Source organism: Vanessa cardui, chromosome 16 (genome assembly GCF_905220365.1).
Source record: "Vanessa cardui chromosome 16, ilVanCard2.1, whole genome shotgun sequence".
Lineage (NCBI taxonomy): Eukaryota > Metazoa > Arthropoda > Insecta > Lepidoptera > Nymphalidae > Vanessa > Vanessa cardui.
Window position 1 is genome coordinate 5,188,122 of NC_061138.1, and position 18,984 is coordinate 5,207,105.

General features: G+C 31.9%; 1 protein-coding gene across 2 annotated transcripts in view; it reads right to left on the minus strand.

The window, feature by feature from the left end:
• Positions 1-18,984, minus strand: part of LOC124536035 (ATP-binding cassette sub-family G member 1) — a 63,202-nt gene that overhangs the window by 6,193 nt on the left and 38,025 nt on the right. For both annotated transcript variants that reach the window (XM_047112434.1, XM_047112433.1), the window contains 4 exons: positions 9,892-10,012; positions 9,383-9,640; positions 7,286-7,472; positions 129-243 (listed from right to left, as the gene is read on the minus strand). In XM_047112434.1, coding sequence (XP_046968390.1) covers positions 129-243; positions 7,286-7,472; positions 9,383-9,640; positions 9,892-10,012 — 681 coding nt within the window. The remainder of the gene's footprint in view (positions 1-128; positions 244-7,285; positions 7,473-9,382; positions 9,641-9,891; positions 10,013-18,984) is intronic.

Sequence of the window (18,984 nt, forward strand, 5' to 3'; positions counted from 1 at the left end):
TAAAGAATTTAGAAATCTACCTAGAGCTTTACTAGAGTACAGGATATACGCGCTTCATACATTCACAAAGTACAATGATGCATTTTTATGACTATTTTTTATAATATACATTGAAATGGAATACGTACTGAAATCTGCTGGGTTGTGATGTCTAGGACAGGTTAAGTCGACGCTGCTTAAATATGGTACCATGGCATCTGTGTCGCCCTGGTAAATGCAACACCCATCAGCTAATACATATACCTAAAAATATGAAATAGGTACAATTATATTATTTATTTAAAAGTTCAAAATATTGGACAACGACTTATCCACTAAAGCGATGGTACCAACAATACAACTGTACCAAACCAACGAAGAATAATTCGCGACCACATTCATACTAATATTATAGTATGAATCGAAAGAAAATCTGTCTGTATGTTTATTGCTCTTTCACAAGCAAACTACGTATGGTAACCACGTGGTATGCAGCAAGTATGAACTCCAAAGAAGGACACAGACACCTGACAGCCAACACATATAAGGCGAGCGAAGCCAATAATACACGGGAGTTATCTTTAATACTACAACAACAACAACAACGACAGCCTGTAAATTCCCACCGCTGGGCTAAAGGCCTGCTCTCCCTTTGAGGAGAAGGTTTTGGAACAGTGTGGTGGAATATCCACCACACTGTTCCAATACTGATTGGTGGAATGCACATGTGGCAGAATTTCTATAAAATTTGTCACATGCAGGTTTCCTCATGATGTTTTCCTTCACCGCTGAGCACGAGATAGCACATACATAATATATATATAGTGGTGCTTGCCTGGGTTTGATCCCGAAATCATCGTTTAAGATGCACGCGTTCTAGTGATTATTTACTGCAGTAAATTAATTAGTGTTTTGGATCAAACAAATATACGATGAAATCCAAAAATATGTATAAATATTTCTTATTTCCTATTCTCCTTAATATATCGGAGCTGCATCGAGTAGTGTTATTTATACAATAAAATATAACACATAATTCATTTGTATTTAATGAAATACAATAATTTATATCAATAATATATACGTTATCGTGACCCTTGTGTTATTACAATTATGTAAATATTATTAACAAAAGGCAACCATTCATTATCTTCGATCTAACACGAACGGCTTATTATGATTTTATTAATATATTCCTTCAGAACTGATTTAACCTATTGATTGAACATGTCCACCAAATAAAATCTAATAATCAGTAATCTTGGAAGCGAATTCCAGCAAAAGTTTTCAAGTGATTCATTTGTATATAATATCTGTGTTAAATGATAAAAGATAAGGAAGAATTGTTGTATAATATATATATATCAGATCATATAATCTATACATATAATAAAATTGGAGAGTCTATTTGTAATATTATTATTAATAGCTCTTTTTTACTCAATGCATATGTATATGTATACAGTACATTTAACAAAATAATTTTTTTTACAATTTTTGGGTGTCTGTCTGTCTGACTGTTTGTTCCGCTAATCACTGGAACGGCTGGACCGATTTTGACGGGATTTCACTGACAGATAACTGATATAATAAGGAGTAACTAAGGCCACTTTTTTTTGATAAATACATACGCGTGCAATGTCGCGGACACACCTAGTGCCATATAAATTTGTTCATCCGCGCTGGTGCAGCGTTACGAGTTAAGCCCAAAACTATCTTTCTTAAAATAAGCTGACCAAAAACGGTTCACTAATTTTATATACCTAACACGGTCCCTGAGTTATTAAAATTCAGTTTTTAGAGTAATACTTTATAAGTTTTGCTGTGGTTGAGGTAATTTCTATATCAGATTTGATAGTGAATGTTTTTGTATGAGGCAGATTTTCATTCAACACATGCATCCTTGTCAATCTTAAAATGATTTTAAAATATACTAACGGAAAATATAAATATGACACAATATAATCATTGGTTAAAAAACCAGCTATTCTTTCCACGTATCATATAATTATCGCTTGACAATTTAGTACATCTCTATGATACACTTATATGTAACAGATGTTTTTAAGGTGAAAATTTTAATTTGTAATTACCATTAATAAAGAAAACTCGATTTACAAGTTATTATTAATAATTATTACTATTTAGTTATGGAAGGACACCGACCATCGAGCTGGTCACTTCACATACACTAATAAACACTTATAATATGATTGACCATTATGAAAACATACTCTGAGTTAACCCTTCGGGTGCCTGGTGGGTAAAACTTACATGGCGTGCCTGGTGGGTCTGTGGGACCCGGTAACAAAATGCTCGTTTTTGCTTATTTTATTAGTCAGAACGCCAAATAATGTGTTTATATTTATTTTAGAGCTGTTTAGCTATATGAATGAAAAATAAAATTAAACTAAAGTTCTTCTACAAAGTTATATTAAAAAAATTAAAAAGTCTCTAATTTTACGTAATAAAAATAAACACTTATGTTTAAATCGACAATATTTTTTTTTAATTGAGGTCAACAATCAAACTTTACATTAATTTAAGGCACTAATTAATCAACTTACAAACTTTTATATTTTGATATAAAAGAAACAAAGGTATTGCTTGTAACTAATCTGTATTTATGTGACATTTTTCACAATCAAAAATTGCGTGTTCCAAGCAAATATGACTTGTGCAAGACACATAGATGTATTTAGTCTTGTGATCTTTTTGGTTAGGACATACATAACAACGCTTTTTCGTACCAGCATTATGTTTTTTGGGTGCTGGCTCTGAGGGTTCCCCTAAATGAGAGCTGATTCTCTTACGTAAAGTAAGATAAGATTTTGCATCTTACAACTATTACGTCGTTCAGTCTGATGTAGAGCAGTCAATACTATGCCCATTTTTTTATAAAGTTCCTTCTAGTATCCGAATTGTTTAACATATGAATAACGTTTGCATTAACATTGCGTTTATGCCAGTAGTTATGAGAATCCAGAAACAATAATCAAGGCCTTTATATATTGATCTGTGACCAAAATTACTTAATGGCTGGGACATATAAATCACTTTTGATGGTTGTATATATATTATTCCTGTTATTTGGTTCGTTATAGACTTTTACTTCTTCCTTGTCAACATCAGAATTATGTATCTGACTCATCTTCACTTTCATCAAAAACTACATCCTGATCTTCATTTTCTTCAAAATTTCTCTCTAAAGTTTGGCGAATTTCATCATTTATTAATCGCCCAGTTATTATAACTGCATCAATATTTTTTTCCATAAATAATTTACCACCCAATATAAATTAAAGAGACAAAACAAAAATAATAGCTTAAAGATTAAAAGTTACGCCGCATGCCTGGTCGGGTCCTTGAGACCCGAGCGCACACAAAATGCGTGTTGTTCGGATGGGTGTACGTTGTGGACAGCGGGAGAGTAGTCAAAATAGCCGTTAGTTTATATCGCGAAGCTACTCGGGAGTGCAGCGGGTTTGCTACAAAAATTTAAAAGTTATCGTTGATTTTTTGAAGTGACGGGTCTGTGAGACCCACCAGGCACCCGAAGGGTTAAGATCAATATTATGCTAACAATAAATCTCTCGTTAAATGTTAAGTAAATTGATTATTTATTTATACAGCGTTGATATTAAACTGAACATATATAACATTATTATTTTAATTAATTTCAAATCACGATTCTTAAATAATATAAATACTAACCGTTTAGCATTGATCATTATAGGAATTAAATTGGCAAAATGTTAATAATTATCGCTACTAATCACTCCTAAATTGCGAACGATTCCTAATTAATAATTAAATTAATTAAATCATTTTCCTTTCTCAGTTCATATGGGAACAATAGTTTATTTCATCGACAAATACAACAATTAAATACAACATTTTAATATATTATTATAATTCTAAAAATTGTAAATACTTTAGGGTTAATCAACTTAAAATTACAACTAAGGTATTAAAGATTTAATGAAGTTACATATAAAAACAAAAGAAATACAAATATTTCAATCCAAACGTTCAAGTGTTCACGCTAAGACTGTAGGCTTTGCGTAAGTTCCAAAGCCTTACAATTCTAATGCGAATCTGTCGAAGTAGGCATCTGATATTCTAACATTTAATAGCAATACTCGGTATTGTTGTATTCCAGATTTTTGGGTGAGTAAGCCAATTGTAACTACAGCTATATAAGACTTAACATCTTAGCTCAAAAAGTTGTTGATGCATTGCTAATAGAATGAGTAGTTAATAGTTCTTACAGTGACCGGAGGTGACTTATCATCTGATGGCTCATTTACAACTCTTTCTACCAATTAAATAAATATTTTATTTCCAACAAATTAGGTTTGTCTACAAAATAGTATTTTACTTTTATTCAAAGCTATACAAGGTTAAATAAGAAGTAAGTCATAAAGTAATGGACACTCATTTAGTTGACTTCCAAATAGTCGTACTTCGTTTGTAATGAAATGTTCTAACTTGTATAAATGAGCCATTGTCAAGATTCCAATGCCATACGCATACAATGAGCAACCTACCAGCTTGTTATTCTTTCTCTTTAATTGATATAACATGATTTCTACCCGGTAGCCAATCAAATCTAGAAACGATTAAAACATTGGACAAAATTGTACAATAAACTTTTACAACCGATCGTTAAACTTTACTAATATTTTTAATTGTTTATTACATTAAAAGTGCAGATAAAAAAAAATAAGCGTAGTAAAACTTAATTATATGCACCAGTTTATGGTGTCTTTGTAAAAAAGAAACGAACACAATTCTTCGATATTCTTTCAAATTTATTGTTTATCCAAGTAGGCTCATAAAAGCACTTTTAAATCGTCATGTTACCATGTTAATTTACTTTTATTTATGTACATTTATTTACCAATGGTTCGAAAAGTTAATTCTACCGAGAAGAGCCGGCAAGAAACACAGTAGTTACTTTGGCAAACCTCAAAGACTAAAGCATTGGCAAGCATATGTTTATCTCTTCGGTACATAGCTACTCATATAGTCTAATGAGACAAAAACCAATACGATCGAAGAGAAATCACCTAATTACAGAAACGAAGACAAAATCCAACACTGAAATTGAATTGACTTGATAGTAGAATTCTGGGGTATAAATTATAATCTATGGCATTCTTCAATTCGTGAAATATGAATTTGTGATGAATTTGTTATCGGAACTTTGGAACTCAAAGTAGTTACGTGAAATAGTATTTTATTAATGAGTATCAGAACTATTAGGAAATCGCGTGAAACATTTAAATCTAAAGGAACAACTGCACATATTTTTACTCTACGTATAACATGCGAATTGGCATTAATATGCGTTGGATTGAACAACAATAAAATCATAACATTGCATGACACATGTGTCATGTTCACACAGATGTTTTGTCTGTGTGATAAAGACGTGTAGGTGTTATGATGTGCTTTATCTAAACATATAATATAATCTGTGGGAATATTGAATCAATTTACGAACTGTTTTAAAAGTGCGCGTTCATGGTATCGCTATAAAACCTCCTTGTTGTCAAACAAAATAACTCTATGAAAAAGAAAAACATTTGGTATATGGCCAAATATACAAAAATGTATTTACAGGGTCAGATTCTATTAGAGACGGTTTTATCGGAGGAGGTATAACCTCCTCCGACGAGGACAAATAGTTTAGGCCTACAAAGATCATATCATTTTAAAAGGATTCGTTTAAACTCTCGGCCAATATAGTTTGAACCAGATTGATTTTTTTATATAAAAAACGAATAATTAGTTATTTTTTACTAAGTTAGTTAGGTACTAGTTTGGTAACGAAATACTGATTTTTTTAGCTTAAAGTATGTTATTTCATAATAATGAGGTATTTTATAGTTACCGTGAGCATACAATTACCTTAATGAATTTTACCTGCAGACAGTATCGAAACACACATCATTAATACAAAAACAAGATATTAATGTTAGTAAAATACTGATGCAATGAATATATTGCAATAATTTGCTCATGAGCAGTATATTATATACTAGTTCAAGATTGTGAAAGTTACAAAATACATTAACAACGTTAAAGAGACGTTTTTCTTCAAAATTAAAGTATTAAAAAGACGCGAATCCCTCTTTGTAAGATTATAACTAATCAAAAAGGCCTACTAGATTAATATCTATGTAGGTAATACTCAGACTAATAGTATCATTAGTATTGGAAGTATCATTTGTATTAATAGTTGAAAAGAAATGAACACAAATCCCTAAACGCTTATATTAGTAACAACGGTAGGCCAAAACCATTTTTTTGTTCTTCGAGAATATTAAACTCCAATTCGAGACGGCAAAATTCATGTTCGATATTTCAAGTTGATAATTATTATAAGGAGAAAATCAATATTGAATAACAATGGCATCAATATTGAAAGACAACACCATTAGGCGACTATTCTTTGTAAACTATGCTAATAAAACCTTCTTTAAAATCGGTCAAATATAAAATGGTCTTTGTAAATAAGTTTATGCAAACTACTGGCATTTTTTTGTACTCGTGATTACTAGATAATTTATGGTGTGGTGATGGGACGTAAGATAAAATAATAAATTTTCTCGAATGGTTACTTCCACGGTTGCCGTTCTCAAGCCAAACATGCAAACAACACTGATCATATCATATCAACTCATAATGCACAAGCGTAAGCCCAAAAACACAGGTGCAATCTCTATTCCCTCACACACATAATTCGACGGTATTCATATAATAAAATATAAAATAAACATTAACGACGAACGGTTGGTAGTGCATAATACAGACGTATTAAGCATATGTAAATCAAAGGTGCGTTTGTCTCTCCTTCTTCAATTGGAATGTTAAGGTTAACGGTTAGGTTAAGGATATGTAAGGGCCAATTAGATCGCAGATGTTTGTACGGCTTCTCTATTCAATTAAAGTGAAAAAAGTTCCATACGAAATAGTCTTTTCTTCATCAGATTTCAATCGATGTGCGTATAATACAAACATATCGTTTCAATTATTAGTAAAGCGTTGTAATAAGGATACGAGTTTATGAAATCTTTAAAAAGAGAGAGGATTTCCATTCCAGCAAACATTACTTCATTTTTATGTGCTTTAAATTTGTTATAATACATCTTATAAGCGGTGGTACCAGAAATCATCGTAATTATCGTTGGATGTGTCGAATCAAGATTGGCACATATATGACCAACAATGTATTCCAACACACAGTGAACCAACCTGTTAGACTAGACTTATCTAGGGTATATCTTTAATTTATTACCTGATCAAATATTTCAAATAGAGAAGCAGCAGGTTGATGAATGGTGCACACGACGGTTCTTCCTTGACGCGCCAACTGCTTTAACAACTTCACACACTGAACTGTTGTGACTGTGTCCAAACCACTCGTCGGCTCGTCAAGGAAAAACACTGGTGGATTGTTCACCAACTCCAATGCTATCGATAATCTGAAATTATTACCAATATTAAAATTATTAAAGCTAGCTCTATTAAATATCACATTCAAAACAGTAACAGATTTTAGTGATATATTTATTATTTCATAAGACTTTTTGGAAATTAGCACCTGTAGCTTAAAATCTTTTCCTCCTAACATTGCCAACGCGCTATCAACCATGGCAATTAAGATTAGTTTTTTGTGCCTGATATTACACGCTCACTATTCAAAGCCATTTTCATGTTTGGGTATTATTATTTTTTACGGTGGAATTATATTCTAACTCGCATGCAGGAGGAATATTGAGGACGAAAAGAGGCTTGCACAGATTAATACCAATCATAATATTATTACCAACTTAATGGTCATAAGAGTGTTGTCAAAAAGGAGAAAATCAAATGACAAGATTAAATGCAGAAATAGTTATTAATTTTATTTTAAGATAAATATAATTGTTTCTGTTTTAGAACTCAGAATTTTTATGACTCATTAATCAGTTTAGCGAAAAATATTGAGTAATATATATTTATTTTACAAATACTGAATATTTTGAAATATTCATATTAATGTATTCATATTAATGTCATTTTATTACTAACATATTAGATGTAGCATCGGAAAATGCAATGGAATGAAATTAAAACCGATTACTGCCGATTTACACAACCAATAGAAATAGCTCCCTATCGCGCCCTTCGACGCTATTCGTCGCTATAGATTCTCGCGTCAGAGAAAGCAAGTGCACGCGTAAAATTGACGAATATATTAGGTATGATATTACAAGTTATTACGTTTGTGCAAAGATCATATTCGCATGAGAAATAGATATTGATAATTTGGGATAGCGTACTCAATTCGGATGTGCTCGGTTTTACGAATTTTGCCGATGCAACATCTAAGTTGTGTCGTACTATACGTTTTTCTCATAATAACTAATACTTTTTAAAGGTTGATTTTTTCAGGAAGGTGAATAGTATTTATTATCCATGATTTATTTTTTAAGTATTATTTATTATTTACCATGAAACATGTTTCATGGACCATCATTCTTGTTTTATCGATCACTCTCTCCAACGAACCCTGACAAGATTTAAGTACCTATAAAACGTCCCGATAAACCCTACCTTCACCAAAATTGAAAATTATGCAGCACATTTAGCCAAAATCCGAAGATTTATATGACAACTCATAAATCTCAACCATATATATGACCTGCCTCTCTATACAAGAGAGGTAGGTCATATAAAACGAACCGCTACGTAAATCTTAGAAAACGTTGTAATATTAATGTTATGACATATTACGAATTGATTGCAAATGCCGCTTTTACATGTAACATTATTGAGTTTTATATCGATGATCGTAATAGATAGCAGTTGCATTTTAGAATCTATGCATATTAATATAATTTCAAAAATTGAAAGGCAATTAAATAGAATTAATTTATAAGTATTATGAAGTTATATGAAATTTTAAAAATGAACTTGTTTCATAAATATATCAGATAAATTAAATATAAAGCTACCACAGGATCGGAATGTAATTTACATATTGAACCGACAAGAAACTTAGTAGTTACTTTTTTCATTTACCCGTGTTTTATCCTTAATTAATTCCTTTTGATACGTTTTCAAGATATAGCTATTAATATTTTGAAATCAGGAAAAAGTAAAAATACCTTTGGAACCTTTGCTTTTATTTTATTAAAAACACAGTATATTAATGTTAGATTTGAAATTTAAACAGAATTCGTAATCCTAAGTACTTTCGTTTTATGTAACTACTTGTTTGAATAATTATTAACTTGTTATTGCTTCTAAAATGTTATCCGGTAGCTTTCATTTATACTTTTATTAATACACAATATACACAATAATCCTTAATGTAATTTGTATTTAAACAAACTGCTAAGATTTTTACCTTTTCTTTTGTCCTCCAGAAAGCTGGTCTGTCCTCGTATGTTGGTGTTCTAATAGACCAAGTTGTTGCAAAATATCCTCTGATGGTATCTTCACGCCCTTTGGAAGTTTGAACTTGGCTGCAACGTCCATAGCTTCGCGAACCGTGAGGAGAGGTTGATGAAGATCCTCTTGTGTTATGTAGCATGACGATCTTTTGAAGAGCTGTTCGTCACGAGGCTGTCCATTCACTAGTAATTCGCCACTTACACCTGCGGACCTAAGACGAGGCTAATTAGTGGATAAATAAGTATATTTAATCATTTTTTTGAAAATATTTTACTATAATATACCTTATACAAATTTAAGCTCATGAAATAATATTCTCAAAATAGAACATCAACATTTTCAGCATTTTCTGCTCGTATGTAGCTAATTACACAGTGGTACGTGTAACTTGGATATTATTAACCAGTTTTAACCAGTTACTCTGTTAGTGTGAATATTAGTACAGTTACTAAGCATACTTACTTGTAACCTGAAATGACATTCAATAGAGAGCTCTTGCCGGCACCGGACGGACCCATAATAGCGATGAGTTGACCGGACATAAATCTGCCACTAACGCCTTTGACAACTTCCTTCCCCACTCCTAGAAAAAAAAGAAGATAAACATATATAAAAATGTATTGATAGTAATAATAATAATAATAATTGACAGAGAATAGTTAACCATATATGAATAAATAGTTAATATAAACCTTTTCGTATTTGTTGACCAATCATACCTATTGCAACTAAATTATGTGGGACGATAAAACGTCAGTCTATTAAAACATACAGAATTATTATTATTTTATTTCATAAGGATTTTTATATCAGAATAATGATGTCACTTTAGTCACTGTAGTTGTTTAGACATTTTAATAATAATAGAACGTGCTGTAGAAATATATCGCGGCAGCTGAAATAGCTTTCTACGGCCATCCTTATCAAACGGCCAATGTATGTTGAAAAATAAACCAACGCATAGTTGGTTTATTACGGTGGTTATAATGTGACCCAGTAATTTGGTCCAACGTTGGCCGAGCACAGTGGGCAAAGTCATATTTATTACTGTACCAATAAGTGATGTGCCATTATCGACATATTCAGTTTCAAAACAACTAATTAACAATAATATAATAAGTATAATTCAATCATGTTGACTCATAATGATTTCCCTGTTGATCATGGTAATACAAGAATACTGCTAAGTTAAGATTATTTTTTAATCCCGTCTTTGTTTCCTTTTAAAGTAAATTCTACATAATTAAACATAAATATTTATTCACACAAAGGTTTCCTGCATCTGCTCATTAATACTTGCTCTCTATAGCTATAATGCTTAAGTTGGTTATTGGAATCCTATGCGACGTTTGTAATATAACAAACAAATTATAAATGCAATTAGATTGGCCATACAATACACATGTAAGTTGTGTGTGTTGAATAACGGGTCTACTCATCTACGAGATTCGAAACGGCCTGACGGACAAAAAAAGAGTACCTTAATGTTACCGGTCGCGGATTCAAGTAACAGTGTCTTTTCTTTGCAACATTTTTTTTTCTATTTTACTGAAGTATCGACACATAATTATATTCAGCCCGATTTTAAACACACCGTTTCATAAAAATGATTTATATTTACAGTAGCGACGATAGTACAGAATTTGTTTATTTATGACAACACATTAGAAACATCTAAAATTAACTGTGTTTCTTTACTATATTGTGAATGTATTATATACAAACCTTACTGGCGAATCAGTATCTATTAAAAAAAAACCGCACCAAAATCAGTTGCGAAATTTTAAAAAGCTAAACATACATAGGGTCAGAAAGTGGTAAGCGACTTTGTTTTATTCTATGTAATGATAATAATGATGATTCTGAATGTCGAGATTAGACCATAAATCGACGAGACACTTGGTTTTTTGTATGCCCTGCTCATAATTTAGACGGAAATATTTTATTAGCAAAACCCGGTGTCCACTGTCTTATGTGTGTAAAAATATGTATGTCACATTTTACATACACGGTTTAATGGCAAATATAGAAGAGGGTATCCTGTACATATTGTTATTACCTTACATATATGTTTGCTTTAATAACTAAAACATTATTAATATCCACAACGATGACATTAATGCTAAGATTATATAAACAAGTATTGAACAAAACTACCTTGTCCTTACCATACAAGAATCAGCCGCGTAGGTTAACGATCTAAGTGCATCGGTCGATGACCTAAAATATCTATACACTAGGACAGTACGATCGACCTAACTGTACTACAAATAGAACGAGCATAGAGAAACTGGATTAGCCACGCGTGTTTTGTATTTCAGAAATTGTTTTATCGAATTGATTTATGTAGTGTACCAATTCTAAATTCGAAAAATAAACACACACGCTAAGTTTGATTAACTAAACAGATAATATACTATTATCATAAACGCGAGGGTATCTCTGTCTGTTTAGCTTTCAAGGCTTAAACACTGACCCAATGTTGATAAACTGATTCATTCATTCATTCCCTGAGGTGAAGCGAATGAAAATAAATCATTCATTCATTATAATCATTTCAATATGAAGGACACCGTAGTCATTGGAAGTGCTGTATATACAACCCTCAGTTAGATACCACCACTCATCATACCTATATTCTATCTCCAATATATAATACTTAGCACTCTTACATTCTGGTTCGAAAGGCGAGTGAGCCAGTTAAACTAGGCATAAGTTTATTACACATTTATATGAAATAGTCATTTAAATTAATATTGTTTTATCATCGTTTGTAATTCAAAACAATCAACGTTCATTCCTATCTATCTTCGTAATAGAAGTATTATTTGGTAATGAAAAAGTTCGTAGTTGATTTAGCGTCCTAAATATAGTTTGAAATGCATTTTTGCTCACCAAGTTTCAAATACATTTTAGTACATGTAGGAATAATAATTCCTATCTACTATAACAGATAGTAAGGTGTAATGGTGATGTTAACAGACGCCAGTGTCACGCCTCGGGGGTAATAAAATGAAAAAAAAGAATTATGGCAGTAATGATTTACGCGTTCTACACGTTGCTTTTTCTTTTATTCGTATAAATTGCGCTTCGGCACTATGTATACGAAGCCTTAAGCTGCATAAATATAAGCAGATGCTTTCTCTCTATTTTCATCACAGGTACGCATAAATATGCAATAAGTATATTGCATTACATCTACATATAACAATATAACGCTGATATAAAAAAACCTAAATATTTTCAATACAAACTTTCATCCTAAGTTTCACTCTAAAACCTTATAATTTTTACCATGGCAGTAAAGATATTTGATTTTTTTTCTGATTTCATCAAATTCATTCATTCATCATTCATGAATTTAAACTGCGTTCTAAAGGATTTCGTATACAAATATTTCATACTATAAGATACGCCGGTTTATACTGTGCTTTCTAATTCAGTAAGTTATTTTAAAATTTTACAAGTAAATAAACATTAAGTACTAGTCCAAATGAACTCATGACGCATTATGTAGCTTCGATGTTAAACAGACCGCAGTAACAGTTCCATTTAACCAATTTCATTCAGCCAAAATTTTCCATAAAATAGTACCAGCCTATCGAAATATATAAAAAACTCACAGCTAGAAAGAATCTTAGAATTATAGCAGTTTTATAGCAACTAGGACTGTAATAATTATTATACATTTAAAAGGTACAAGCTTCGCAATAAGTACCTACAACCATATCGTTATTATATGGACAATTAAGAGTTACTGTAATATGATTAATGACCTCGCTGTCTTGAAAGGGAAAACTTGTAAACAAATGTAATTGATTGATAAAAATCTCTTACGAAATTATTGACCTGCATAATTATTATTGTTATCAAAATAATAATACATTAAGCTAAGGGACCTTATGTGATACCTTTATGAGGTTTCTTAAATGTAATAAAAACTTACTAAAACTAATTCTAATTAACATTCCCAGCTATGGTTGGTCATCGTTTTCTTTGTTTTATACAGCTTATTTGTTTTTGTTGTACACTCTGTTTCAAGAGAGTAATGTAAATATACCTCTCTTTCAGAGCAGATCTCAAAACCTCAAAACAAATCATATAATTATCTATAATACAAATAGCTATTTAGACAGTATATAGGAAATATCTGAAAAAAACGATCAAACAACAGCCTCAAATGATCCACTGTTGGACTTTTTCTCTCTTTAAAGTGAAGGTGGGAGCTTTATCCAACCCATTGCCACTCCAAATGCCGGTGGGTACAAATTTTATTTAAATTAAACACACGCAGTTCACCTCAGGGCACATCTTCATAATTAATAATATTAGTATTATAGATCAATACATATGTACAAACATTTTTTCGATAGTGTTCATTTTAGCGATAGCATGCGATAGCAATAGTCTATATTCCAACCGAAGAATCTCAGTTCTCTTATTGTGTACTACTAACATTTATTACATTATTGTTTGATAAATATTTATTCATAATACAATGCTATTTCACTTGACTACTCATATCTATTTTACTCCCAACAGATTTGCCATTTCTCAAAAATCCTTAATGAATATTATCGATTACTCAGGCTCGACCATTGGTATCTCGTCAATTCGATGTCAAATTTTGTTCATTTTACTTTTGTCCTCTTGCGGTCGGAATAGTCTATTGTAAAGTAAATCTTGATTTATTACATTCATGTTATTATATTAACACATCGCCATATTGCCTCCACCAGTGACAGGATTTCACAGTTGACAGTTTTTCGTTTTTTGTCCAGAGGATTGGAATTGCGTTTGAACGGCGAAATGCTGCTAGCACGCGATCAAGATATATTTAAGCATTTAATTCGTATGTTAATAAGATATTATTTATATTCTTAAAATCGCATTGTGATCATAGTCCTACTCTGTGGTTTTAAGGCGATAACGTTGTGCGGCAACCGCTCTATTGTTTCGTGACACTGAGGTTTAAAATACATTTAAAATGTGATTTCATTTTATTAGTCAACCGCTTTTAAGTACATATTATAATTAATATTTTGTATTTAAACGTCCATTCGCACTTATATATACCAAAGCTAAAGTAGAGTAGCACGATCGTGTAGTTTTTTTTTAATGTTTAACTAACGTTGTGCAATTAGTATAAATATCTTCGTTTCTTGTATAAGCTAGCCACGGGTAATATTTATAAAATGTTGTTAGTATCGATTCTAGTTTGTCTGGCTTTTGACTCGATTGGTTTGAATCAGCTGATTCGAGAATATCGATGTTGTGGTCCATTCGTAAGTATTTATATTTCGCGATATAAATGGTTATTATTTCTTACAGCGCCATTGTCTATGGGTGGTGATGACTACTTTCCTTCAGGCGGCTATTTGACCTATATCATAAAAAATCACCTGTTATATTGTTAAATTACAAGGAAATTCTAGTCAGTCAATAAGGCTTTCTTCTCTTGGTGGTAGGGCTTTGTGCAAGCCCGCCTGGGTAGGTAACACCCACTCATCAGATATTCTACCGCTAAACAACAGTACGCAGTATTGTTAATCGTTCCGGTTTGAAGGGTGAGTAGTAGTTCCCATGGTTGGTGGCGCATTGACGATGTAAGGAATAGTTAATATTTCTTACAGTGTCATTGTCTATAGGTGATGGTGTACACTAATAAAGTAATATGTTGTTTGGTGAGTGTAAAGTGTAGTTGTCACGCACACAAATTTAATTTTTTTTTGTTCTTTTGATATATTATTCCTAATATAGATATATATTAGTAGAATTATATACGAATTGAAACTGTAAGAGATACAAATATTAATAAAATAAAATATTATAAAAAATATTATTCTCGAATATTTTAACGAATCTTACTAAACAATAATCAATTATACATCTCAGTCAGTAAATATACCAGCGTTAAGTTACGCTACGAGTAATTCAAATATGTACCATTTTTTTTATTTGATCAGGTTACCTTCTGGTTATTAAAAAATTAAGTCACGTAGACACGTTTCATTATAGAAACGAAATCTATTTGGTTATCTACGAGATAACGATTAAATCGAATTATACACAAAACGTTAATTACTTATTAAACATACTCAATGCTAATTTATTATAAACTCGTTTATCATTAAAGAATCGTTTATGTCCCTTGACATAAAAGGCAAAACAAATACTTGTCTAATAAATAATTAAAGCGTGAATAATTAACGAAAGTATAAAATATTCATTGAATTAAATTCATATAACATGTTTTAATATGGGAAAATCGATTATTTGTATTCCATATTTATTTAGAATAATATAAAAAGGTAATTATTACCTACGGAACTAATACATTTTTTTTTAATAATTACGTCCATTTTTGTTTCTAATAACATTTTTTCCCAAATAATTACATAATAATAATAACATATTATAATGAATATAAATAGTAAACAACATCACATACATTATTCTGATCCCAATTTAAGTAGCTATAGCACTTGTGTTATGAAAAATTAGAAGTAACGACGGTACCACAAACATCCAGACCCAAAACAACATAGAAAACTAATGAATCTTTCCACATCGACTCGGCCGGGAATCGAAGTTGGGAGTGGCGTATCTATGAAAACCGGTGTTATGTGCTCGACCACGGATGTCATCGATTTGACTAAACGCAAAGTAGAATGTCGATTAAAGAAGACAACGACATGCGCTGATATTACAGGCCACGATCGATAAGATACAGGTGCATTAATCAATTTATTGGAGGCATCTGTCTAACAGTAGTCTTCTGATTTAAAAGTAAGTCGCTGATTAAAAGAACCACATACAATACAACCAACAACCAACCACAGCCCGTAAATTCCCACTGCTGGGCTAAAGGCCTCCTCTCCCTTTTTGAGGAGAAGGTTTGGAACATATTCCACCACGCTGTTCCAATGAGGGTTGGTGGAATACACGTGTGGCAGAATTTCTATGAAATTTATCACATAGGTAGGTAGGTTTACTCACGATGTTTTCCTTCACCGCTGAGCACGAGATGAATTATAAAGACAAATTAAGCACATGAATCAGCGGTGCTTGCCTGGGTTTGAACCCACAATCATCGGTTAAGATGCACGCGTTTTAACCACTGGGCCATCTCGCCTCACATACGGTACATCACTGCTTAAATAAAATAAATGTTGTTCTTATAAGATATTTTGTGTGTCACTGGTGCTATAAAAGGTTTAAATTACGTCTTATTGTCTAATTGTCGCATGTATTTTCAAAATTATGATCCTTTGTGTTTCATTTGTACAAATAGTTGGCGAGATGATATGCATGTTTATGAAACAGCTAGTCATGTCAACACAGTTTATAAATTTGTTTTTCTAGTGTCGTTGTCATCCATAAAGAGACTCTGTAAACTGTCCAAAAAGAAATTGATTTAAACAAATAAAACCGGAACGGTTACAGAGAAACAAAACCTAAGCGGATTCAGGCATGAATTGATGAGAAGACCGTTACCACCAACCGGCTGTGAAACCGTTTTCATCATATCCACGTGTTTTTCGGCCGTTTACCTAGACGAGCTCTTAGAATCTTTTCCATCTCCTCTACAAGAAAAGATACAGAGTAAAGTCAAAGCAGTCGTTCTACCAAATTTTCTTCCACAACAGTGAAAATAAATTCAGCAGCACCATGTGTTAGACTATGCTTTGTTAGCTGGTTAATCCAGTTTGGGTATTATGTATGCTTACCCTTTGTTGTCCTTCATCATAAGGGAAGAAAAGGCGTGATTTGCAGCTAAATAATCGTAATAGTCGCCCTCAATTCAATTAAAAAATAAAGAATTTTATTTGTACTCACTTTAATAATTGTATGATTTTATTATTAATTATATAATTTTAGTATAAAAAATACTTAATTTATATTATCAAAAATATTCTAATGCACGATGAGACTACCTATAAATAGTAGAACTTTTACCTTGATAACTTTGACATGTAGTTTATTTTATGTATGTCACTTTGTATCTACTGTTGGTTGTCCTAATGAAAATAAAATAAAATCACTCAAGTCCCAAGCTCAAGCTGCTTGAATGTCCAACTAGGCTTCATTTAAATGTACCCAGTAGTTTCATCAAATTTGAGTTATATAGTCTGTAGACATCTATTACAGAAATTCTTGAATGCATCGTATTTTATACTATGTTCGATAAAATAACACTAGATTATCTAACATATATCTAAGTAGGTCACGATTTATTTCCCCATCATTTATTTCAATAATAATGATTATTATTACATTCAAGGTTGGTCTAATACTAACGATAAATCTGTTAGACGCTTAGGTCAGATAATCATTTACATGGAATTATGTCATTTGAGATATATGGAGTGATACATGACAGTAATTTATTGGCTTCTGGACTTAAGGCTGATAATACTCGATTAGAGGTATATTTGGGCACGCGTTTATAGTGAGATTGAACTAAGTTGTACAATATTGGCATTATTTATTAGGATATTCAATTTAACTGTAAACCTACACAAGTAAAAGAGACTTTTTATAGTAATGTCTATCTGAAAAATTGCGAGATATGGTGAAGGTTTTGGTAAATAATGTGTCAATATGTTTTATTCTGAGTCGAGATGGCCCAGTGGTTAGAACGCGTGCATCTTAACCGATGATTGCGGGTTCAAACCCAAGGAAGCACCTCTGATTCATGTGCTTAATTTGTCTTTATGCCCTGCCCAATATATGGGCAGCATGGCTTATCTTTTCATTCTCCTCTATTAATCGTCACCTGATCTTTCACATCTACCTCTGATATCCCTTCTCATACAGGCTTCTTAGGTTGTCGAGAGGCATACGAATTTGAACAATTTTACATCTTGTATAGAAAAGGTTCATATTTACTAAAATAAGAGAATATAAGAATACACAGGGCAGACAGTTCAAGGTACCTTGAAGTTACGGTGTTCTGACCCCGTCTGGTACCGAAACCGTGATCTAATATTTATTTTGCATGTTTATCATGTTCTCATATTATATTTACCTACATGGAAATATACTTAACTAATCATAAAATATACGGAAGGAATATTCAGCAATTAGAGCCTTGTAAACAGGACAATTCAACGCATACGCCAGTGCAATTATTGATAAAAACTATTTGTAATAATTGCTCTAATTATGACAATACTAAAGCTGTCAAAATCAGAATACACTCTATTCAAGTAAGCTTTGAATCTTTATTTTAAAACACACCTCGACGATGATGATCAAGGTCAACGCTTAGGCGTCTCAGAAGGTATCTTATGCTCTCTTAAGCATAAGAGTATTTTCCCTACACTGCTAGGGCGCTTGTTGTGCTTTATACATGGTTAAAAGCTGCTATTTTATTCGGAATGTAGATTCTACAGAGAATAACCAAACTCAATTGCTTTATTCAATAGAGAAGTATTACACTTTCTTATTGATGGTCAATTGAAACACTACCACCGGTTCGGAAAAGAAAATACCCTGACCTGAGAAGAACCGGCGAAAGAAACTCAGTGGGTTTTTTTGTTTTTTTATGTC